Below are 26696 nucleotides of genomic sequence, written 5' to 3'. Positions count from 1 at the left end.
CTAATGCATCCACTGCAGGGGCCTGTGTTTGACCTCATGGTCACAGGTTCAAATCCCGGTGGATCCACTCAGCCTTTCATCCATTTGAGGTCCATAAAATGAGTACCATTGAGTTGGGTAACAATAAACATCTGTTACTCAGTGCCTTCAGACCCCTGGGTGATCTGTGCGCTTTACAAATACAAGTGTTATGTACCGTTTTCTGATTGTGTTCCAAGTCCTTAAACCACCATGTACTGTGTTGCTTCCAAATTGGTTGCTGGTTAAAGTCAATAAATGGCAGATTCCAGATTCCCAGCAGACTTAATTTTCTTGGCTTTCATCTCAAGAGGATGAAGAGTTATTTTGACCTTACTCTGGTTTGAGCTACGATTCACAGGTTGACACCAATCCACAATTATTGGCTTGGAATGCCCTGCTAATCCCTGGCATACTTTTTTATTTATTTATTTATAGGTGTTTTATTAAAGTAATACAGTGCTCGACAAAACATACAGGCTTCAATATAGATAGGTTATCCATACAGTACATTGCAATAATTAAAACATTGTCATCAACCATACTATCTTATCTTATACATCAATGCACCTCTATACATCTTGGTGTGATTGCAGATAGTCAACCAAATGCATCCAATAGTCTCTAGGCTTGGACCCGGAGGGTCATTCTTCCTCACATGTCTTTAAGGTATCTTTACTGTATGCCATATCTTTAACCCATTGCTTGGTCTGTGGGGTGTCCCTACTACCCCAGGACAGCGAGATTTTGCGCTTTGCCAAGAGTAATGCTATCATGCAAAATTTACGTTTGGTGGCACGTACATTGTGTACGAGGCCTAGCAAGCATGTTCGAACTGCACAATCGATGGGGTTTCCCAGTATCTCACTCAAAATCTGAGCAACCTTTGTCCAGTACGCTCTAATTGGAGTACACTGCCATGCAAGGTGAATAAAATCGGCATTATCTGCACCGCATCGTGGACATCTTGCGTCTTGGCAGGGGTATAATATGTTTGGTGCAGGTATTTATAGTGCCGTATGCGTAAATTGCCGTTTGGGGTGAGCATACTAGTTAAGGTGCAGCAGGTAGCCCATTCTTCCTCTGTGAGGGGGGGATTGAGCACGGCGTTCCAACGTTCTAGTGCGTTGTGTATTATCTTCAATATCGTTTTTAAGTTGTACATATAATTTTGTCACCATGTGGGCGTTGTGGGGTGTGGTAATAATCAGTTGCAGGGCTTTCAGTTGTGGCGGTTCATCCGGATAAGTGGGATACAGCTTTTTAATAGTTCCCTGTAGTCTATGGTAGGTAAATTTAAACAGTAATGTTTGTTTGCTAATATAGAGAAGGTCTTTGGGCTCTATAAATGTGCCGTTAGTGTATAGGTCTCCCATTTTGTCTATTCCCACTTGTTGTAATAAGTCCACTCCAATCTTTCTTGGGTAACCGATAAATCTGGGTGAAATTGTAAGGGCATTGCCGGCGCGTATATCGGTAGTTTGTGCCAGTTTCCCATTCGTTGCCAAGCTGCGTTAGTAGTGTTGATTGTGTTTATTTTGTGGGGATATATCCGGGTACGAATCCCTGGCATACTTAATATTATATTTTTATGGTCTGGCTTGTCAGCGCAGCTTTTGCTAGACAAATATGTGTGCATCACTGGAGAGGTACTTTGGCTCCCACCACGTGTTCGAAGCCATTAGCTCTTTTACTGATTTTTAAAAATATATATTTTTCTATATCTTTATTATATTTTGTGGCAAACATTTTACAAAAATCGTTATGTATTATTCGTTTCCATGCCCTGCAAAGTAACAATTAGGGTTAATAACCCGTTTATCTTCCAGGTATAGACTGGCAACCCAACTAACATATATAACAATCATTCCATCTTCATGCATGTTTCTTCGTTGTATAGCTCTTTTACTGATTTAAGAAGTTGTGTGCGTCCACAAAAAAAGTGCTTGCCCTCTATGCTGCTGTTAATTTTGTTCATTTTTCCAGCTGCTTAGGCCTAAACGATTAGGGGCACACACATGACACTGGAATGCTATTAAAGTGTTTTAGATAGCTAGATAATTTGTGGTGTTTTTCCTTGACAGCAGCACCGCACTGAGGAGGGCAGTCATTCATCTACATGGAGTTTTAGGTCTGGCTTGACAGTGCAGCTGTCACTTGTCCTTTAAACCTGCAGCAATATTATTCTACAGTTATTTGCTTTCACACAACTGCATAAACTATTTACTTGTCGTCGTTCACATTACCATAGAACATTCCTTTAAATCCAGACCTATTGGCTTGGCCAATGCTTGTTCGTATTAGTATCGGACCTGAGCTGCTTTAAGTTTAATATTTTATAGTTGAACAACGCAAGCAGTGGGATCCTCTGAAAAAGGTTGATGATTTGTACAAGGTTTTTCACGACTGCGCTTGCACTGGAGGTCGGCGCTAGTGTTCATCTTGCACATTCAGCCCTGGGTGGGTTTCTTTCCGGAGGCTCACCACGCGGAGGGATGCTGTGGTGCAGTTTGGGGAATACAACACGATAGAGTAGTGCAGCTAGAAACTTTTTGTGTCTCATACATTGAAAATGAGCACTGCTAGAATTCGGGGGCAGAAGGTTTGGGCATATATCGCCGGTTGGAGCAGAGATGTAAGGGTGGCATAGGAAGGGATTAACAGAGGAGGCCCTTAGCGTCATCAGAGATAGGCCCTAATGAACTGACTCGCTTGTAGATGTCTCCAAAATACCGTGCAAGAGAGGTTAACTGTTCGTTTATAGGATCAAGTCGTTTTAATATCTGATGAAATGTAATATTCTTAAGACTGCTTTTCTTTTAAACCAACTGCCTTTTAATTATTCTATTTTAATGTATTAACTGGTTTTATCATTGATTGTTATTTGATATATATCTATTTTTCTGGAAATGCTTAATAAAATAAATGTATATATATAAAAAAGAAAATGAGCACTGCTTATTTTGTGAGACACCTTGGCAGCCCTACAAAATGTGCCTTGTAAAAGCCAATCAACAGAATGTAAAAATGTATTTGTGTAGAGATTTTATGTAGCGCTCTCTGGAACTGTAATTACTTCATGTGGAAAGTGCAGCAGGGTTTGGCCAGATGAGATAGGATATGGTGCCAGATAAAGCCTTACGGCACATAGATTGGCAGAAGGTGAACGAAGAGGAAGTTGGAATCCAGCATAGGGGTCCCAAGCAGGATCCAGTTCAGTTTGAACGCTATAACGTCATTATTTGCCCACATTTCAAGCATCTCTTACTGCCATCCAAAGGACAGCTCTCTTATGCAGCTCTACAAACACTTGGAGTGTTGACAACCTCTGGGTCACCATGTGTTAGCCCCGGTGTGGCAACCCACAGTCTCCTCTACATGACTGCTTATCGAAGTATTCGGCAATTTGAAATCTCTGAAGTCGTGGGATGTACAACATTCTGGCCTGTTGAATACTTGATGCCTATAACAGAATGGGGGTAGGAGCCAAATGATGTGATGAGAGTAACTGGACATGTGACAGCAAGCCTGGCATATTGTGTGAGTACCTAGGTGATGGCAAAGGTGGAAGAAGGTGCATGCCCCTAGGCAAGTGAAGTCAGTATCTGCTGTATGGTGTGCGTTCAATGGGTTTGTGATGTAGGTGCCTATCTGGGCACACTATGGCTCTGCCTGACGTAGGAGATTGTGATTGCAGGGCTTAAGACATGTCATTTGTGCACCTGAATGGCCGTAAGATCATGGCAAAGCTTGTTGTGGTGCCTGCCATCCAATTGGCTGTCTGTGATGGCACTGGCTAGTTTGTGATGGGAGTACCGGAACATGCAATACGATGAAAATCGTGCTCCTTCCTACTGGGCAATGGGCATATGATGGCAATACCTGATGTGGGTACTTGGGGCATACAATGGCAGTTCATGAAGCCTGGCATAAGAACCTCGGAATTTACGGGTAGAATGTAGAAACTAGAATCGCAGGGCGTGTTTCACTGAGGCATTATTATTATCATGGCGGTGTTTATTTTCTGGCATGGTATTGTACCAGCGTCTCCAACGCGAGTTACTTCCTCATCCTATAAAAACAGAACTGATGCTATCCGATTTAGCGAACCCTGGCACGCTGAGCAGCTATGCGGCATAATTAAGAGCCCTGGTCTATACGACCAGAAGGACTGTAATCTTGAACAAGCCAATGGTACTGTCTCGAACTGAGTACCTGCACTTCTTTCATTTGAAAGGGAGAGTACCTGCACTTCTTTCATTTGAATGGGAGAGTACCTGCACTTCTGTGAACAAACAGGTTCTCTAAATAGTGAGTGGCTGCACTTCTTTAATTTGAAGGGGAAAATACCTGCAATTCTCAGCACTGCTTCAATACATTTAATGGGAGAGTACCTGCACTTCTTTCATTTGAATGGGAGAGTACCTGCACTTCTATGAACAAACAGGTTCTCTAAATAGTGAGTGGCTGCACTTCTTTAATTTGAAGGGGAAAATACCTGCACTTCTCAGCACTGCTTCAATACATTTAATGGGAGAGTACCGGCACTTCTCAGGAGCAAACAAGTACCCTAAAGAGGGAGTACCTGCACTTTTATATTTCCAATAAAAGCTCGGATTTTAGCAATGTAATGGGGAGGAGTGCCTGGCACGTTGAGTAGACCAGATTTTTTTTCAGCAGCTCGCCGACACGCTTCTTTGCTGTACAGTAAGCTTCCTAAATTAATTCGAGTAGCATCCCTGGGACATTAAGCAACATCTTATAAGCAGCTGTCTGCAATCTTAGAGCACCACTCAGAGCTACAATAGAACGACCCTGCTATATAATGAGAAATTCCTGGCATAATGGCATTGTTTTTTTGTTTTTTTTTCCTGGCACGTGAAATGGTACCGTAAAAGGTTCTGGCCTTTATTCATCCTGGCATGGTGTTTGCTACTGGTATTTTTCCTAGTAGAGGATTTGCAATCAGATTTTCCAGTGGCACACACTGTCTGCTAGGCTTTACTTTTCATTTTTCTCAAATATTTGTTCCCTGTGCATCCAGCTGTGCGGGACTATTTCCGATGAGCACAAGAGTCGATGGTGCAAGGAAAAATGTTCTCGCTTGGTGTGGCAGAGCATGGAGTTTTTAAATATTTCACGACCTCGCCTTTAGAACTGTCTGTAAATCGTTTGCTTCTTTGGTAATTCATTTAGAAAATTGAACTGTAAAAATGTTCAGTTTCGCCCCAGAGTTTCAATAACTTTTGGGAGTGAGAGAAAATGATAGAGCCCTCTCAGAATGACGCTGTTTAAGTCAGTACTACATTGGGATAGAATGTACTTCCCTGTGTCAAAGTTCACTAGCTTGCTTGTGTTCATATACACGTGTGTAGCAGGGGATGAGTCCTGTTAGGGTGTGAGCTTCTATGGAAGCAGTGGTGTTACTTTCTTCATATTCACATAGGTGGTAGTGGATACAGTGCCTGGTTTCTTGCACTCATGTTGTGTGTGAAGGATGTTGTAGCATCTTCTCTAAGTGAGACGCTAATTGATGCTAGACTCCTTTTTTCTGCAAAGGACCGCCTAAGATAACCTAAAGGTAGTTCCAGTGGTATAGGCATTATGACATCCGCGTGAACCTGGCCTTCTGTAGCTAGCAGGCTGCCTTTGAAACTGTGTGTGTTGTGGATTGCATTCTCTTTCAATTACTCTTAGTAGGTGGTATTTCTGGAGACTGTACTTGGAGCAGGCACTGTGGGTGGTGCTTGCTTTTTGAACAGGTTTGGGGCAGGTGTGACATGTCTATGCTGTCTTGCATCGCTTTTGCAAAATAAGGTAATTCTGTTCCCTGAAAGGGAAACTTGCTAAGCTAAGGTTGTGGGTAAGTCAGGGAATTTAGAAGCAGCAAGTGTCAGTGAATAATATAGCATTGAAAAACAGAACCAAAGGAAGTTTCCAATTAGTAAGAGGAGGAATGTTCTTGCTCTCGAGAGTAACTCTATGAGCTGAAAAATCAGAAGCATTAGGTCTTGAGAAAGGGAAAGAGATGGTTATCTGCAAAGGTGGACAGGGACAAGTGCTCTAACTAAAAAAAACTTAACACAGACAAAAATAAATTTCATCTAAATAATATCTTCTACAGGTTACCATTGAGTAAGAACCAATCAAAGACCAGTGTTCAACCTGTACTTGGTGTCTGCCTCCTTCTCACGAATAATACAATGCCAACTAGTTCTGCTGTCTCAGCCTTCATGAAATCACACAACGGAGTATTCACCTTCTCTGTCTCCCATACCATGCAGGTGCTGAGAAACATTGTCCAATTAATCAGTTGTACCAAGCATGACCTTCACTCAGTAAGCTAACAGAAAACAATTTTAAATGAGAACACAGTGGCTCTGGTGCCTGTAATGAAAAAGAGAGTTATGCACAGCAAGCAGAAATGCAATACACAGCAAGCAGAAGTGCAATGTTTAATTTCCAAGATGGAGTAAAGCATCTGGTCCACTTATGTCAATATTAAATGCATGTACCTTACCTGTGGTTAAACAAAACACATAAATCGCTTGTTTCACTAAAACTTATTGCAAAATAACATGTGCACATGTGTAAGTAGTGGTTATGCGTGTTACAGGTTAACATTACATTAAGCACTAATATATAATGGCTGCATCACCAGATGTTAACCATTAATGAGGAAAAAATTATGGATACCTTTGGAAGTGTGTGTGTGTGTGTGTGTATGTATATATATATATATATATATGTATATATATATATACATATACATGTGTGTGTGAGAGAGATTGTGTTATAATAAAAATTTTACGGCGTTTGCTATTGAGAGTTTACATGATTTTCAAATTAAACGTATGGAATATCAAATACATCATAATGCAGATGGTTTATTACCATAGTTAGGATATTTAATTTGTTTAAGTAGTTTATTGTCCTGTGCAGAATTTTACATTTTGTATTTAGGTACTTGCTTACCGTGTTGATTTTTTTTTTCCTTTTGTGTAAGTACCTTAATGTCATGGTAAGGAGCACTAAGATTGCTCTTTGCCTATTCAAAAAGAAATAACTAGTTTCAGCTTGTTTACAGTTAGTTGGAAGCTTTTATTGGAATTTCACATGCTTATTAAACATAGACCTATAGGTAACAGTATGCAACAAACATAATGAGTTCATTTGGGCAGGGGCTCCCTACGTACTAATCAACATGTCTACCTGTACCTGGACTGTAATTTCTGTTGTGAGGTCGCATCCCATCCAGCAGCATCTGGAAAGGATTCTTCTGCATCAATCAATACCACCTCTATCAATGTATCAACTAAGGCCCTGTGAGATTTCTCAAAACAAAATTATTTCTTGTTCTGTAATTACTTCAGACACTGAGGTGAAAGAAGGGAAACAAAGAAGAGACAAGTAGTGGTCTTTCTGATTAACTGCATCAATCAGGGGATTGTAAGCGCACTACTCACCCTTGAGGGTCTCAAAGTCCATGGGGGGGGGGCTCAAGCAGATCCGTTCAGTCGAAAAGCCATGTCTTGAGTGTCTTCCTGAAGGTGTTCAGGAGGGGGCGCGTCTGATGTCTATCGGGAGCTCGTTCCAGGTCTTCGCCACGATTTAGGAGAAGGCCCTTCCGCCTGTTCTTGCTCTGCGGATGCGTGGGGTTTCGGCGAGGGCGAGGTTGGCGGATCATAGGTGTCTCTTGGGTAGGTGGAAGGAGATTCTTTCATTGAGGTATTGGGGTCCGGTGTTATTGAGGCATTTGTAGGCATGGGTGAGTATCTTGAAAGTAACTCTCTTCTCGACGGGGAGCCAGGGGAGGTCTCGTAGGTGTCGGGTGATGTGTTTGTGTTGTGGGATGTTGGGTATGAGTCTGGCTGCGGTGTTCTGTATGGTCTGGAGTTTGCGGAGCAGAGACTTGTTGATCCCAGCGTCGAGGGCGTTTCCGTAGTCAAGTCGGCTGGTTGAGTGTGTGAGTGCTGTCTTTCTTGTTTCAGGGGGGATCCATTTGAAGGTATTTCGGAGGATGCAGAGGGTGTTGAAACAGCTGGAGGCAACGACGTTGACCTGTTGGGTCATGGAGAGGGAAGAGTCGAGTAAGATGCCGAGGTTCCGGGCGTGGTCCGTGGGGGTGGGAGGGCTGCCGAGGGCAGTGGGCCACCAGGATATGTCCCATGCAGATGGGGAAGGTCCGAGGACGAGGACCTCGGTCGTCTCAGAGTTGAGCTTCAGGCAGCTGCTGCACACCCATGAAGCAATGTCCTTCATTCCATCCTGGAAGTTGATTCTGGTGGTGACGGGATCCTTGGTGAGGGAGAGGATGAGCTGAGTGTCGTCTGCGTAGGATACTATGCTGAGTCCGTGCTGTCTGGCGATGGCAGCGAGGGGGGCCATGTAGATGTTGAAGAGCGTGTGGCTCAGTGACGAACCTTGGGGTACTCTGCAGTGCACCACTCAGAGCTACAATAGAACGACCCTGCTATATAATGAGAAATTCCTGGCATAATGGCATTGTTTTTTTGTTTTTTTTCTGGCACGTGGAATGGTACCGTAAAATGTTCTGGCCTTTATTCATCCTGGCATGGTGTTTGCTACTGGTATTTTTCCTAGTAGAGGATTTGCAATCAGATTTTCCAGTGGCACACACTGTCTGCTAGGCTTTACTTTTCATTTTTCTCAAATATTTGTTCCCTGTGCATCCAGCTGTGCGGGACTATTTCCGATGAGCACAAGAGTCGATGGTGCAAGGAAAAATGTTCTCGCTTGGTGTGGCAGAGCATGGAGTTATTAAATATTTCACGACCTCGCCTTTAGAACTGTCTGTAAATCGTTTGCTGTTTTGGTAATTCATTTAGAAAATTGAACTGTAAAAATGTTCAGTTTCGCCCCAGAGTTTCAATAACTTTCGGGAGTGAGAGAAAATGATAGAGCCCTCTCAGAATGACGCTGTTTAATTCAGTACTACATTGGGATAGAATGTACTTCCCTGTGTCAAAGTTCACTAGCTTGCTTGTGTTCATATACACGTGTGTAGCAGGGGATGAGTCCTGTTAGGATGTGAGCTTCTATGGAAGCAGTGGTGTTACTTTATTCATATTCACATAAGTGGTAGTGGTTACAGTGCCTGGTGTCTTGCGCACATGTTGTGTGTGAAGGATGTTGTAGCATCTTCTCTAAGTGAGACGCTAATTGATGCTAGAACCCTTTTTTCTGCAAAGGACCGCCTAAGATAACCTAAAGGTAGTTCCAGTGGTATAGGCATTATGACCACCATGTGAACCTGGCCTTCTGTAGCTAGGAGGCCGCCTTTGAAACTTTGTGTGTTGTGGATTGCATTCTCTTTCAATTACTCTTAGTACGTGGTATTTCTGGAGACTGTACTTGGGGCAGGCACTGTGGGTGGTGCTTGCTTTGTGAACAGGTTTGGGGCAGGTGTGACATGTCTATGCTGTCTTGCATCCCTTTCTCTTAGTGTGCTAACCTTTGTTGAGGAGGCTGCACCTCACTGATTTCTGCCACTTCTACACTGGCCTCCCAAGTTAGCTGTTTCAGCAGCATGTATGATAGTGGTAGGGAGGTTTGCTTTAGTTGAAGTTGATTACTGCCAGACTGGTTGTTTGTGTTTCGTTGTAGTAGTTGAGTGACCTGAAGTTCTGCTACTAATAGCGATGACAGCCATGGTTCATGGTGTGGAGCAATTTCTGCTTTCTAATAACTTAATTTGTTTTTTTACATAACAGTAGGCAGACGTCCAATAGTTTTACACGTCTATAGTACAATGCATATAGACCAGAAGAAGGCTTGCTAAGAGTAACCTCACATTGCCTATCCTATAGGTGCGTGGCCAGAAGCAGACACTCATTTTGTCACCCTGATGCCAGTGTGACTTTGAGCACTTGCCTGCTTTTGGTGAGGTGGGTATGATATGCTACATTTGTGGACCAGCTTTCATGGTTGGGTCCTGCCTTCCATACTATTGTGAGAGGTAATTCGGATGGATAGAGCTGATACACGTCACGAAGAGCCATGTGCCTAGAAGCAGTGATGTGTTTTACCTCTTCACCCCCCCTTAATGCGTTTTCTTGATATCTTGCGCCTGGACAGAACTGAGCAGACGGTTCCCCTGAACGGGAGGTGGGGACATCCCTGCCCTGTTCATTGCAGAGAACGAGACCATAGGTGTGCATATGAACGATAACCACCAGACGGTTCAAAAATGAAGCCGCAGATTGTTTCATAAATTAAATTAAATTAATTAATACACTTTTACCGCTCTTAGCGGCAGTGATTCTTTAGAGGTTTCTGGTGATTTTGTGAATAGCTGTAGATAATACATTTCAGTTTAGTTTAGAACAAAAAACTTACCGGAGACTGAGATTTGTTTTCCCTTAAAAAATCTACTCTATTAATGTTCTTCGATCATTAATTCATAGTGCCCCAGCTTGTTTGTTATAGCGGGATAGATAAGGATGGTGTTTGCACCGCGCAGACTCGGAACGCCGCTTTGTCCACCACAGCGGTCTCCTACTAGTACCTCCTGAGCTACTGTAGCTCTCCAGGTATCTCTGAGTAGCTCACCTGTGTGCAGCCCAGCTTATTAAATTAGAAAGATTTTGCTTGGTTAAATTATTATACCTATAACAAAATTGAAATTAAAGAATACTAATAATATTAGTAGCTCTCAATGCATTTCATTGAACATAAGTAACTCTCAGTACAGAAAAGGTTGCGGACCCCTGGTCTACAAGGATGGACTTCTAGCTCAAACGGAGGTTGAAGTCACAAATTCAATAACATTTCAATGACAGTGAAGCAGGTTCTTCCCCACAGTCACAACAGAGGAGTATGTTTTCAAACCATCAAGGCTTATTAGCAAATTAGTAACGTTCCAATCTCAAATCAATTAACAATAAATCAATAGTCACCTGAATACAGAATATTTCAATATAATCCAGGCAATTCAATTCAGCAAATGCAAGGACACATTATTAAAGACCGCTTTTGCAAAATAAGGTAATTCTGTTCCCTGAAAGGGAAACTTGCTAAGCTAAGGTTGTGGGTAAGTCAGGGAATTTAGAAGCAGCAAGTGTCAGTGAATAATATAGCATTGAAAAACAGAACCAAAGGAAGTTTCCAATTAGTAAGAGGAGGAATGTTCTTGCTCTCGAGAGTAACTCTATGAGCTAAAAAATCAGAAGCATTAGGTCTTGAGAAAGGGAAAGAGATGGTTATCTGCAAAGGTGGACAGGGACAAGAGCTCTAACAAAAAAAAACTTAACACAGAAAAAATTAAATTTCATCTAAATAATATCTTCTACAGGTTACCATTGAGTAAGAACCAATCAAAGACCAGTGTTCAACCTGTACTTGGTGTCTGCCTCCTTCTCACGAATAATACAATGCCAACTAGTTCTGCTGTCTCAGCCTTCATGAAATCACACAACGGAGTATTCACCTTCTCTGTCTCCCATACCATGCAGGTGCTGAGAAACATTGTCCAATTAATCAGTTGTACCAAGCATGACCTTCACTCAGTAAGCTAACAGAAAACAATTTTAAATGAGAACACAGTGGCTCTGGTGCCTGTAATGAAAAAGAGAGTTATGCACAGCAAGCAGAAATGCAATACACAGCAAACAGAAGTGCAATGTTTAATTTCCAAGATGGAGTAAAGCATCTGGTCCACTTATGTCAATATTAAATGCATATACCTTACCTGTGGTTAAACAAAACACATAAATCGCTTGTTTCACTAAAACTTATTGTAAAATAACATGTGCTCATGTGTAAGTAGTGGTTATGCGTGTTACAGGTTAACATTACATTAAGCACTAATATATAATGGTGGCTGCATCACCAGATGTTAACCATTAATGAGGAAAAAATTATGGATACCTTTGGAAGTGTGTGTGTGTGTGTATATATATATATATATATATATGTGTGTGTATACATATATATGTGTGTGTGAGAGAGATTGTGTTATAATAAAAATTTTACGGCGTTTGCTATTGAGAGTTTACATGATTTTCAAATTAAACGTATGTAAAATCAAATACATCATAATGCAGATGGTTTATTACCATGGTTAGGATATTTAATTTAAGTAGTTTATTGTCCTGTGCAGAATTTTACATTTTGTTTTTAGATACTTGCTTACCGTGTTGATTTTTTTTTCCTTTTGTGTAAGTACCTTAATGTCATGGTAAGGAGCACTAATATTGCTCTTTGCCTATTCAAAAAGAAATAACTTGTTTCAGCTTGTTTACAGGTAGTTGGAAGCTTTTATTGGAATTTCACATGCTTATTAAACATAGACCTATAGGTAACAGTATGCAACAAACATAATGAGTTCATTTGGGCAGGGGCTCCCTACGTACTAATCAACATGTCTACCTGTACCTGGACTGTAATTTCTGTTGTGAGGTCGCATCCCATCCAGCAGCATCTGGAAAGGCTTCTTCTGCATCAATCAATACCACCTCTATCAATGTATCAACTAAGGCCCTGTGAGATTTCTCAAAACAAAATTATTTCTTGTTCTGTAATTACTTAAGACACTGAGGTGAAAGAAGGGAAACAAAGAAGAGACAAGTAGTGGTCTTTCTGATTAACTGCATCAATCAGGGGATTGTAAGCGCACTACTCACCCTTGAGGGTCTCAAAGTCCATGGGGGGGGGGGCTCAAGCAGATCCGTTCAGTCGAAAAGCCATGTCTTGAGTGTCTTCCTGAAGGTGTTCAGGAGGGGACGCGTCTGATGTCTATCGGGAGCTCGTTCCAGGTCTTCGCCACGATTTAGGAGAAGGCCCTTCCGCCTGTTCTTGCTCTGCGGATGCGTGGGGTTTCGGCGAGGGCGAGGTCGGCGGATCATAGGTGTCTCTTGGGTAGGTGAAAGGAGATTCTTTCATTGAGGTATTGGGGTCTGGTGTTATTGAGGCATTTGTAGGCATAGGTGAGTATCTTCACAGTAACTCTGATCTCAACGGGGAGCCAGGGGAGGTCTCGTAGGTGTCGGGTGATGTGTTTGTGTTGTGGGATGTTGGGTATGAGTCTGGCTGCGGTGTTCTGTATGGTCTGGAGTTTGCGGAGCAGAGACTTGTTGATCCCAGCGTAGAAGGCGTTTCCGTAGTCAAGTCGGCTGGTTGAGTGTGTGAGTTCTGTCTTTCTTGATTCAGGGTGGATCCATTTGAAGGTCTTTCGGAGGATGCAGAGGGTGTTGAAACAGCTGGAGGCGATGACGTTGACCTGTTGGGTCATGGAGAGGGAAGAGTCGAGTAAGATGCCGAGGTTCCGGGCGTGGTCCGTGGGGGTGGGAGGGCTGCCGAGGGCAGTGGGCCACCAGGATATGTCCCATGCAGATGGGGAAGGTCCGAGGACGAGGACCTCGGTTGTCTCAGAGTTGAGCTTCAGGCAGCTGCTGCACATCCAGGAAGCAATGTCCTTCATTCCTTCCTGGAAGTTGATTCTGGTGGTGACGGATCCTTGGTGAGGGAGAGGATGAGCTGAGTGTCGTCTGCGTAGGATACTATGCTGAGTCCGTGCTGTCTGACGATGGTGGGGAGGGGGGGCCATGTAGATGTTGAAGAGCGTGGGGCTCAGTGACGAACCTTGGGGTACTCTGCAGTTGGTTTCCGTGGGTTCAGAGAGGAAGGGTGGTATTCTGATTCTTTGGGTTCTGCCGGTGAGGAACGATCGGATCCATTCGAGGGTGGTTCCTTGTATGACGGCGTCGTGTAGTCTGGTGGTGAGTGTGCGGTGGGAGATGGTGTCGAAAGCTGCAGAGAGATCGAGTAGGATCAGGGCCACAGTGTGTCCTTGGTTGAGGAGGGTGCGGATGTCGTCTGTGGTGCCGAATAGGGCGGTCTCGGTGCTGTGGTTGCTGCGGAATCCGGATTAGGAGGGGTCGAGGATGGAGTTTTCTTCGATGAAGAACCCAAACTGCATGGATAGGAGGCATGCATTAAAATTAAATAGCTAAACAGAAGGAGAAGCATTGATCACAACTATGTCAGAAGGTCCAGAACTTTTCATTCAGGGCTGACCGATATGACAGGTCTGTCTATTCATGTTCTTTACACTGGTTTGTAGGTAGCGCTTAATCGCATTAGACGGAGAGGAGCATTGAAGCCAAATGATGATCTCCCTGTCCACATCGTCGACCTAATGCTTTTTTTTCTTCAAATAAGGAGATTTATATTTTACATATCACCCCTGCGCCTGCTCCACTCTGCTCTTCTTGGTGTATGCCTTCAGTGCCAGTAAGAGGCACATTTCTTTACTTTGGAAGCGACAAAGTGATTACTCTAATACATCCACAAATCACTGTTAAATGCCTTATAAAGCAAACATTGGCATAGCCAATAGGACTGGATTTAATGTGCTACTCCGTGTAGCATTAGCACATTAGAGCAAGTAACATGAGAGTGAGCCAGATAGAGGGCACAGAGAGGGTTACAGTTGTAAAGTAGTCCCTCATGCAATCCAATGCAACGCTTGAGAGGAGGTGGAACCATACATCCAAACAACCAATCACATTAGGTGAGAGAGGTCTAGTACACTGGGCTGAACCAAGACATGAGTGCCAAATTCTCAATGCAGTGGCTGAAAGAGGCCGGTTGAAGGAAGTCAATGGTTGGAAGTGGTCTGTCCAAAGCCTTCTCTGTTTCTATTGTAAGCAGTAGGATTGTTTGACAGCTGCACTTTCATAACCCAGACATAGATCACATCTCTGATGAAATAGAGGATCGCTGACCAACAGAAAGACAGATTTCCTCTGTGGGGTTGAAGATCCCTCTCTGGGATGTGAAATTCCTATAGCCCGGCGCTCAGGACATTGTTTGGGGTCAAGGACAAGAAGTTTTCATATTTATTTTGTCCTTGGGACAAGTAGGGCCAGACCTCTGCAGCACAAACACTTTGGCTCCCAGATTACAGTGCCACATTATGGGTCAGGGAAGGGCATTGTCTGCAGTTAAGGTAATAGTTGTGTCCATATTTTAATGCTGTTCGAAATGTATTTATGGTTCATTAATACAAGGACTTTATTATTAGGGTGAGCGCCCCAAGGAAATCGTGTAAGTTCATACAGCACTACTGACAGTGGGTCCAGTAAGAAACATTGTATACACACGTTTGAAAGTTTAACCGTATAAGGCTTCGTATAATGCTTTCAGGATGCTCTCTGATTAGATGCAAATATATGCAAAAACATGAAAGCAAGGTTAATGATTCTTTGCTTTTAAAATAAAATGTTCATTAAAAAAAAATGCAACTACGAAAACATTTTGCTAAACTACTGTGAATTTCTTACTACCATTTCTTTGAAGCATCGTTTAACAAAATGTGTTGATGCATGCTAGTATTTCCCCCAAAAATTCGTAATGGAAAATCTGTGTAACCAGTTGCAACAAAGTTAAAGGAAACGTGAAAATAAACAAGCATTGGCAAAGCCAATAGGTATGACATTGATGGTCAGCCTTTTGGTTATGTCAATGCGTGTCTTGTTTTAACATGGGTTTTGTAAAACTTTATTGTAGTGGTGGCTGCCGGGCCCTCATCATTATAACAAACATTGTCGGAAGCAAAAATATTCCCGTCAATGAACCAAACTACTTGGCGTGACAATATGCTCCTTGTAAAAGAGCAGAATGCTGTCACTCACAGTGAAGTCAGCCGGTAGATAAGAGAGAGAAAGAGTATTTTATTAAAAACAAAACACTAGACCTAAATAAGTGCCCAATTCTTAAAGAATGTCAAAAAAGTGCACCCATTGTATATATCCTTGCAGGAGTGCAGATTTATGGCTTTCATGAATTCACAAGATTCATACTCCTAGAAATCATTTGTGAACTGCATTTTAGCACTGGCAACTAATCATGTGTAGATTTCCTCATGTGAAAATCTGTTGCGCGGTAACAAGTCCACTTTCCCACCACGCTTTCCCACACCCTGGAAGAAGTTTTACTTCCGCCCTTGTTAGGACTACATTTCTAACCTTCCTCTATATTGGAAAATATTAGAGACAAGCTAATGAAAACCCATAAAATATTAAAGTTAGTAGGTTTGCACATACTCAAAAGGGCCATCCAACCATGGGGAACTATTGCGTGCCACCAGCTCCAGCCCCAGTATGTAGATCTGTGGAAAGGTGGTAAAACAAGGGAATTGCTAGTGTTCAAACCCTACTAAGGTATGAGCTCTGGCATAATCAAAGAGGCTGTGGTCCTAGCCCTTTTATAATGAGATTGATGCCATAACTTGTCTCCGCACTACATAGCACCAAAGGAACAAGTGGATTTTGTTACAGGGCAAGTAGTTTTATGAAGCAACCTGTCCCATGAACAAGTAGAAATTTTATTAAATTCCACACCCCTGGTCCCTGTTTCATCCATTGACTGGCTTCCCTGGATTTCTTGTTTACCCAGTCTACAGCACTGTATGTGGCATTAACATGCACTTCGATTACTTTTTTAAATTGGACTGTCTTAAAGCCATAGGAGAGACAGTCAAATATGAATTCTAGTTCCCTAGCCTTAATTTCAATTTGACAGGGTCGCCAGAAGCTTCTGCCTAAAAAGTGAAAGCCACTGAAAGACTTTAGGGCACTTTAGGTTTTAGCGCTCATTCAGCGAAAGGTTTCATGGCACTGAGAGCACTTGCAGCAGAGATGTGAATAATCATGGGCTTGTCTGAAAAGCCATGTTTTTAGCAGAGGTCTGAATTGCCCGTAAGAGGTTGCTGCTCTTATGCTATCCGGGAGAGAGTTCCAGACACCGGGAGCCAACACAGAAAAGCTGGTTCCCCCCAGCCTTTTGCTATTGAATTTGGGAACCTCTAAGAGATTGAGATGTGCTGATCCGAGATAACGCCTAGGGGTGTAGTTCCTTATTCTGGAAGACACAAAGACTGCACATTATGTGCCCATATCCTTTCTGTTGTTGTCATGAAATAGCCTGGTGGTACAAGCGAATACCATACAAAACACAAGTGAAACATAGCAAAAAATGGATATGCAGGTGCCCTAAAGAAAATGGACTAAATTCTCTTAACAAATTTTTGTCACAAAGAGCGGAGCTTTCACTTTGGTGGATTTTTAAAATCTTACAGCCCTTTTAATACAGGGTTCTATGTGCCTCTTGATTCTTATGAACAGTGATTTGTTTACGTATCATACATATGTGACGAATGTAGAAACTGAGGTTAATGAGGTTGTTAAACAGTTGACGCTAGAAAAGGTAGGACTACATATTAGGACATCAATACTTCAGAATGCAGGACCGAGTCCATCTACACCACCAGAGACTGTTGGCCCAATGCCTATCTAGCTCAGTGTGCCTCACCTGAACCCCTATCCTTTCCAGGGTAGCAGGGGACTTTGGCAACCTCAAACATGACACTCATCCCCGAGGGGATTGTGGATTTTACCCCGTTCGTTGTCTGCTCATGCCTGCCTTTGGTAAACATAAGAAAAGATACGAAGGACATTTTTTAATACATTTATTTAAACATTTGTAATCTTGCATAGTGAGAATGAGCTGCAGGTATTAGGCAGATAAAACACAGCAAATTAACCAGCATTATGAACAAACATGGTGAAAAGAATAAACAGTCCAACCATGGCAGTCTGATTTCTATATGTATATATTCCTACCTATCACTACCCCTACCTTGAGAGCATAGCGGGTGTAATATCTGCCTGATCTCTTAGGTTAGTCTGAGACCCCATACCTGGATGACTTGGTCCGGAGTAGGATTGGCAATCTCTCTCTGCAGGAACACAATGGAAGATCAGGGTTAGAAGAGCTGCATGTTGAACACAGCCATTGTTTCAGGACCACCATGGCTGGAGTGCCGCTCCCCAATAGTCCAGTATTGCGCAATATGGACTTTATGCCCACCTTCATCCCAGGCTGCCTTACTGTTTGGGAGAAGGGAGAGTGTGTAACCTTGCGGGACCTCTTGTTAGGGCTCGCCACCACCTCTTCCGAGCAGTGTAAACTCAACTTTGCCATCCACGAAACATTCAGCCGCCAATAATTTTAACTTCACCACTGGGCCCTTTTTCCCCACCAATGCTGCGGGTGCCACCCACTCTCTTACCCCTTTTGAGACCCTAGTGTGATGTTTTGAGGATTCCAAAGGTCTGATCTCTAAATCAGACAGTGTTCTCCAACAATCTCGCATACCCCTCCCCCACCCTTACAAGGCCAAATGGGAACAAGATAGTATCTTGGGCATTTCCCAGAAGCAATAGGAATTCCTATGGTGCAAGATCCCCAAGACCCACTGGAGCATCGCTCAACAGGAATCGCCCTAAAAACTAATGTTGCAATGGTACTAAATTCTTATGTGACTACATACCATATTCCCTACCTTCATAGATAATTCTGGGAGTCTCTCACACAGGTCGGAGACTTTCAGCATATTTGGTGTTCCTGCTCCCCAATCACCATGTTCTCGAAGGAAGTCCTCAGCCACATCAAGGGTGCCTTGGGCTTTCCTATCCCAGCATTGCACACTCATACTAGGGATTAGACTGGTTGCACTGAAGGCAATAAACTATGTCGACTGGTACTTTGTCCACCACATGACTGGAGCAGTGAAGCAACTTATAAACTTCAGTTGGAAAACCCAGTCAGCTCCCTCAGTGGTGACTTAGTTCTCGTAACTATGGCACCCATTAGCTATGGGACAAATCTCCCATAACATAGCGCACACCGACAAGAAATTCCTCCGCCTTTGGCAAGCCCTCATTGACTAGATGCTTCAACTGGAAGACTTGTGCTTCATGCCCCCTATGCTCTGAGCTCTCTATTTGTTTGATCAATCATTCTCTGCAGTGTTTGGGGGGGGTCTTGGGGGTGAGGGAGTTCCCCCTCTGAGCGCCCACTAGCTGGGGCACCTCCATTACGGCTGATCTGAGCAGTTATTGTTATTGCTGGTCATTATAAGCTCTGCGAAATGTAATGTTTATTTAAAATGTAAAATAGATTCGGAGTTAAAAAAAAGAATGACAAGACCATCCACATACCACCAAAATTCATAACTGTGAGGTGTGACCAGCCTGCCAGCACGCACCCAAGGGATAATCACTTGACTCCCCCCATTGAGGGTGCAATCAGACTCTCAACGGATGGCCACCAACAGTTCCCAGCTCGAGGTGCATCAGTAGCTCACCACCATGGCGGTCCCCGTCCGCCGTCTTGTAGTATCAGAGTCCTGGCAGAGCGCTCTTAGTCTTAACCTTTCTCTAAGTTCTCTGTGGGCACATGCTAGGACATCCATGAGGCCACTGCGGCCTCTTATAGAAGTTCCCCGCAATGGCCCAGTCCATAGAAACTTGTCAGGGCACAAAGGCAACCCTTACTGAACAAGAAGGCCAGTATCTTCCGGACCCAGACTCCCTGCTGGTGTGTATACTCGGCGGGGGGGCTTGCCCTGGGCCCGGTCGCCTTCACTTCTGCCCCCCATTCATCGTCCTGCAGAAGACCACGGTCGTTCTGAAGGGGGCCAGGAGGGGGCGATAGGTCACTATGTCCTGGACCCACTGCTCCTCACGGCCAAGGCGGGCAAGAGGCTGGCAAAAGCGCAGAATGGCAGCATATGGGTCTTTGGTGCCCACTGGAGGTCCAGGTGCACAGGGCCACACTGTAGGGGTCAGCTGTCCTTGTTGGGCCCCCGACTGGCTTGAGGCGGTGGAGCTACAACAGCGGTGGCCTAGTCAGGGTCCCCTCCCCCCAATTGTCAGTGGCGTGTTTAGAGGAGCAGGCCTCAAGATCAGCCTGCATGCAGTTCTGTACCTCCTCGCGGCCACTCCTCACCACCATGCCCGGGCTGGGATGACCGCAGCTCTCCTTCCTCCTTGCGGGGCGAGGGAGGGGGGGTGTCATCAGATGCGTGGGTGGCTAGGGCGAGGGGCCAGAACAGCCAGGAGTAACCTCTTCTCCATTCGGCCCAGGAGCACAAGACAAATTGGTGGCTTGCTCTCCCACAGGACGGCCAGGCCGCACAACATCGAGTGAGTATCTTCACCGCTCTGCATGGTGGCATGAATAATGGCGGCAGAAGACTGGGCAAAGGATTGGGGCCCAGCAACACACTTTCTTGGTACTTGGCCGAAATCTCAGGGCCCGCTGGTTGCAGGTCCTCCAAAGGCGATCTGGGCGGTGCTAGATTGCAGCTGTGCAGGCTTGGAATGTGCTAAGAGGCCCACGGGAACTTGAAGCTTGGAGCAGCACCATTCCCCTCCATTCCCGGACAAGCCACACCATGTCTCGTATCATGTACATTGTGACAGCACTTCTTTTTTACAAGGATCTGTCACCACACCTAACATTGTATGTTTAAAGCCTAGAATGTTTGCCATGTGACCTGCTATCAATACTGACTTGTTGGAAAAGGGTGCTATAATGTAGCACAATGATTTACCCATTCTGTGGGTAAATGTGATACTACATATTAGCCAAGATTCGTATCAGCAGCCATTTCACTAATCAGTGAAAGAATTAAACACTACCAAAAGAGCAAATATGATTTTGATATTCCCAAATTCTCTACATTGTATAAAACATGTAGATCAGATGTAAAACATGCTTCATAGCCCTGCACCTTTAATCCAAACTCACAAAACTGGAGTAAACAAATGGAAGAAGAAACAATATTTTAGTGACATCCCTAAACAATAAACCTCAAGCAGAATAATTTTCTTGCTGCTACCTTGTATAACATAGTTACATTGTGTTGGCCCCTTCAGAAGTAAATAAAAAATAGCTCATTCTCTCTGTTTCCTTTCTTTTAATAGCATTTTACTTTGTCGTTGTGTGGTTGGTCAGGTGTTTATATGTTTATGCTGATGGTGACTGTTTCCCTTTCAGTGGGATTTTATTAAACCTAAAACAGATTAGCCTAAGCATAAACCACAATAGGGAACTGGAAGCAACTTTGGTTCTACAATGGAGTAACAGTGGCTGTTTGCTTTTTTTAAAATTTGTACTTTTGCAAAATGAAGGATTCTGCTTAGAGTAGTGTGACTATTAGTGTTTTCACTCACCTATATTTTTAGTTATTTGGAACCAAATCAGCTTGCAAAATCAAAACCCTAGATATGAAAGCAGATCGTGTTAGCGAACCTGCAGGTTGTTTTAATGTAAAGAGGCAGCATCCCTCTTTAACAAGCAAATTCAAATCGAAGATCTTTATCAGTACGCCAAACCACACAAGTGTTACCAGTCGGTGCATAAAGTGATATAAAAAAATGGCCCTTTTATACATTGCATTTGCAGGCTATATAACCTATTGACGCCTCAGTTTGTCTGTTGTATATTGCTGTTAATTGTTATGTTTTGGGGCATGATACAGTCACAGCTGCCGATCGGCGAGGGGTGGGAAGAAAAGCATTTCATTATTATCTTTAATTCTATAGTAAGCATTATAGTCAAACGACTTTTTTACATTAGTCCTCTGCATGTTATCATAGCCCTTCACATTCATATTTTTCCTCCTCCATGCAACAGTTAGTTTTCCCCTTCAGTTCTTCTTTCTCCAGAGGGAGCACCCACACTCCTTAATCTGGCTACATTTCATCTGGCTGCCTTCAGACCAATCTTACAAAACTGCCTCTGGTATCTGGGCAGGTGGTATTGCATTCCTGATCCCCAGAAGGAAACGCTTTGCCTTTGTTCCTATGGGGATTTCCATTCACTGGTTTTAATGCATACCCCGGGCCAGGGCGAACATTTCTTTTTTAATTTTTTGTTTTCGAAAGTCTTAATTTTTGGCCCAGAATGTAGTAAAATAGGTGTCTAGAATAGCTTTGTCTAAGTGACACTGTACGCGAAGGCATCTGTTTCTAAATTGTACAAAAGACAAGCACCTTTTGGGGGAAATAAAGGCCGGACATTTTCATTTGGTCATAATAATGGATTGGAATACAACACCTACAAATCTGCCAAATTACGCCTTCATACACTCACGCACATACACAACCAGAAATAATCACACATACTGACTTGCTAAAAGCCAGACCTATGATCTTTGTCAATGCTACAGTGCTATCCTATTGCTTTGAGTTAAAATTGTGCAACAACTAGAAACCGACTGAAATTTTGTTCTGACAGTTTTTTTTTTTTACATCTTCATTTTAGGGCAAGAAGTTGTGTTCAAGTGCCTCGGGGAAGGAATTCTCGATAATGCCTTTCAGGGATATAATGCATGTATTTTTGCATATGGGCAAACGGGTAAGAGAATGCGTTAAGACACCAACCTTGAACGTGAGCATTCATTGTTTCTTTGAAATTCAGAAGTACTGTAAATTATATATATTCTGACTTTACTCTCTCCTGGGGTTCCTGCAGGTTCAGGAAAGTCCTTCTCAATGATGGGTAACGCAGACCAGCCAGGCCTCATTCCGCGGCTCTGCTGTGCTTTGTTTCAGAGGGTCTCCAAAGAAGAGAATGACTCGCAAACCTTTAAAGTGGAAGTATCCTACATGGAAATATATAATGAAAAAGTCAGGGACCTGCTGGACCCCAAGGGGTAAGTGCTCTGCTCTTTTATTTTTGTTATGTTAAACTGTAGGAGAAACTAGCATTGGCAAAGCCAATGGGTCTCGCCTTTGTAACCTGATGGCTTTGCCAATGGTTTTAGTGATGTTTTACAGCATCCCTGATTCTGTTTAGCATGGCTATAGATGGAACAAAAAAAGACATTCTGTAGGCAAGGGCTTAAGTCACCACACATGCACCCGCCTGCAAAATGACACAGCCACCTTTTTTGTTTTTTCATTTTATTTACGATTTGGAGAAGCGGGATGATGAATTGAGGAAGCAGCATAGAAGATGAGGGAGAAGGTAAAGAGAGCTACGTGTAGTGTTGGGTTGGAGAGTATCATATGAGCGAGAGAGGACAGCGCTGAGCATGGGGAAGAGGTACACGGGCAAAAGAGAGGAACATTGGGGGGAGAGAAGCACATGAGCAAGACGGCTGGAAAAAACACATGCAGTCTCATGGAGTGCGTAAGCAAAAAGAACCACATAGTTCCCTAAAATTGAGCAGTCGAAGGACAGAAGCAAAGAGGTTATGCTCCAGGGGTGTGCCAGATACAAAATGGACCAGCCAAACCATCAAATAAGAAGCAAACAAATGAGTGACAATAATGCCAACCAGTGGTAAGCAGTGGGCGAGCTTTAAACTCAATGTAAGATCTAGTAAGCTGACAATAGTTTTCTTACAACCAAACAGCTACACTGACTGGCAGGCTTGACCTAAAAGGGATTATAGTTGATGGCAGGTTAGCCTCTGTGAGCTTTAGATGTTCAAACTGAAGACCTGTTTTATAACCACGGTGTTTTAGTACATGATAAAAAATGGTGTGGTTTGGGTCAAACAACTTCATACGTTCACTCCCTACACCCAATCGCATCCTGGTTTTTAGCCCTTAATACAAACAGCACTAGCTGACCTGAAGACCTCATATCAATTCTTCTAAAAAAAAGCATTGAAAATGCAATAGGTCTCGCCTTTGATTAAGTTAAAGCCATTTGCTTTGCTGATGGTATTGTATAGCAAAGCAAATGGCTTTAACTTAATGAAAGGCGAGACCTATTGCATTTTTAATGCTTGTTTTACCTCACCTACTGTAACAAAACTTAATGGTAAAACACTAACTGGCAAAACAATTTGTGGCATGAAAAAAAGCCTAAATACGTCGATAGTAAAATTCGAGAGTAAACCTGCTCCCCTCAAGCTCCTTGCTCTCAGGTCGCATGCTCACGCATCCCTGAACCGCCGGTCTCTTCTGGTCCCCACTAGGGAACAATTCAATACATCACCTTCCAGTTACTGTAAAGGCGCTTCACCCTCCGATAGTAGGCCACCTTGTCCAGAGTGACTGCCATGCAGCCCAGCGGAGGTGCTTGGAGAGCAGCGCGAGAAATCACTCGAGCCCGGGGACCCGCAAAGGCCTACGAAGTGCGCCAAAAGAGAGAATCACAGGATCACCAATAACTCGCTTGAGAAACACAGGCCTAAGGTCATCGCCATGGACACCGCATCTCCAGTGCTCACGGAAGCACACTGAAAGCGTCGCTTCCGGGAATAAATTATCCTCCGGCTCTCCGCCTCCTTTTCACCACACTTGAACTCCCCATGTCTTAGCATCCCAGTTTCCTCTCCCCTCACTCGAGTGCTGTGATATGATTCATCGGGAAGTCATGTCCCCCATCCCAAATTTTCACCCGAAAGACAGAAACCACTTTATACAGGAGGCGAACTCAGCCCCACAACACCGTATTGTAGTGCTGCTCCATCTCTCCCTTTTCTGGATTCAGCCGCAGACAGAGGGGGGAAAAAACTCCAAGCACACATGGCACCACCCCCTGGTCGACGTACGCGATGTTAGCATGTCAGATTTACAACCGCAGTACACGTGAGGGCTGCATGTAATTGTACCCAAACACGACCTGCACGAACGTACATGTCTGCGGTGGGCATTTATGTGGACGACCACCCTCGCCATGCCAGGTACGATAGTGTTAAAAAGGAGGTGCTTCTGAGATCCTGCATGAAAAGAATCTTTTTGCGTCGGGCATTGTTTACCTGTTTCCCCGGTATAAGAGCCTCTGCCGGTCTGGGTTTACGTTGAAGGTCTCCTGGAACTTGAGCCTCAGACTCTCGATCTTGGTGACACGGGACAAGTCGTCTATAGTATGCGTCTCTTTGCCGTCAATGGTTCGAACCTGTATCCACATCCTGCAAATATTCCAGTTTTTGCCTTTAGTGAATCCAGAACCCCAAACGCGCTCCTCCTTTGTATGTGCGACAAACGGTGCCACTCGCTCTCAGGCTGCAGTCAGAGGAACGCCTTGCAGAGGATGGGCATGGCCGTCGATGATCGTCCAATGAAACCTGCATGGCGGGAAGAACAGGGATGCCAGCCCGCTTCACCGCCGCTTACAACCGGGAAGCCATGGCTGAGCTGCAGGGAGTGTTTACTAGGAGCTGCTCTCACATGAGGGTCACGGCGCCAAGCAAGTCTCACAAAATGTACAGCCAGCAGAGGGTTGGGTCTCGCTCAGATTAAAGAGCCTGCAGGGGGCGCTGCGCACTGCCTCCTTTCCATCCTCCCACTTAAAGCTGCCACCTGGTTTTTAGGTCTGTCCAGAAGGAATGGCACGCATGAACATTTGTGAATGGCGTAAAAGATACAATTGTCGCGCGCTAGATCTGATCGTCATGATCGTGCAATAAACAACATCCCTCAAACAGCGGAAGTTTACTTAGCTGAGACGAAGCCTTCTTTAGCCGAGTAACGAAAATGATAATTAACTTGAGTGAAAATTGGTTCAGTCAGCAGTACTGCAAAGGCAGCTGCATTTTTATTTTCGCATCGCGCTTTCACTTTAAGTGAAAGCGCGATGCGAAAATAAACCTGCTGCTGACTTTGCCAAAGCCGAATGTAAAGAAAAAAGTGCGTAGCGACTAATGAAGGAGAGAGTGTCACGCCGCCAGTAAACGATCCAATCCCGGTAGGCGGGGCCAAAAGGAGACAATGCGGCAACAATGAGGGACTAAGAAGCCTCCTTGCCAATCAGAAGCCAGCGTTTTGCATGGAAGATCACACTACCCAATTACCAATTAAAAAGATGGGCGGGGCTTCAACTCCGCCTCCGAGAGCTTCGGAATCTGTAATGATTCCAAGAAGCTCTCGAATGCCGAGAGCAGCGCATGCGCGCTGCTATCGCCAGCCGAGACCTAAAAAGTGCCATAAGTAATAGTTGAGACGGAGTTGGGTTTGGTTCAGCCTCCTTTAACCTTGCGCTTTCACGAGTTTTTCATGGTTTTCCAATGGTTAAATGGGTTATTTATCATGGTATTTCATAGAGGGTTACAGTGTCCCATATGCGTTCCCACTGGGTTTTGGCGATGGGGCTTTAAGTAGGCCTTATGTTACACTGCAGATCAGTCATGACATGTAGTTTTAATTAATGTTCTGTGTGTGTTTTGTAATATGTTTTCTTTTCTAACACAATAACCTTTTGATTGCTGATGTATATTGTGTTTTGTTTAGAAAGGACTCATAAAGAGGCACTGCTATTTATTAATCTTGTTTGCAAGTTAATTAGTTTTACTTTGCTGTCATGCTAACATGATTGATACTTTTTTGTTCATTTAGTAAAGGCAACTTTTTTATATTTCCAATGACAATAGCTGTTCTTTGTCAAAAGTATTGACTCTTGCAATATTTCGCTGTGCATGCATTTTAATTCACCACTTACAATGCAAACTTCATCTTACTGCTTTTTATACAACTGATCTTTGAGTGTACATATTAACAATGTTAACCTTTTCAGTGCGAGCGCTGACCACCAGATGATGGGCACTGGGTAGGGCTGTAAAGAACCCTGTAATGCTTGCATCAGAGGCTTTGCTTTTTGCATTTTAGTTCTTTTCCAGCAGCCAGAGTTATTTTTCATTAGATTTTCGTGGAGGAAATGACAATCAGGGCACATGGCGCGCTTCCAAAATTCCTCTGAAAGTGAAACTGAAATGAACTGATTGGCTCATTTCACTTTCACAGGATCAGAGATTTCAGTGGGGAAGGTATTATTGGAAAGGGTAGAAACTCCCCTTTCCAATGATCTCTCTCCCTAGTGGATCCCCGCTTTGGGCTCTCCTCAGGAGGATG

At 43.7% G+C, this 26696-nt stretch overlaps 1 protein-coding gene across 6 annotated transcripts in view; it reads left to right on the top strand.

Annotated features, from left to right (window-relative positions):
• The window catches only part of KIF13A (kinesin family member 13A), a 758668-nt gene that overhangs the window by 324687 nt on the left and 407285 nt on the right, over positions 1 to 26696 (top strand). For all 6 annotated transcript variants that reach the window (XM_085607091.1, XM_085607090.1, XM_085607089.1 and 3 more), the window contains 2 exons: positions 22156 to 22248; positions 22366 to 22546. In XM_085607091.1, the coding sequence (XP_085463217.1) occupies positions 22156 to 22248; positions 22366 to 22546 (274 nt within the window). The remainder of the gene's footprint in view (positions 1 to 22155; positions 22249 to 22365; positions 22547 to 26696) is intronic.

Source organism: Triturus cristatus, chromosome 5_2 (assembly GCF_964204655.1).
Source record: "Triturus cristatus chromosome 5_2, aTriCri1.1, whole genome shotgun sequence".
Taxonomy (NCBI): domain Eukaryota; kingdom Metazoa; phylum Chordata; class Amphibia; order Caudata; family Salamandridae; genus Triturus; species Triturus cristatus.
This window is presented reverse-complemented; position numbering and strand designations above follow the sequence as displayed.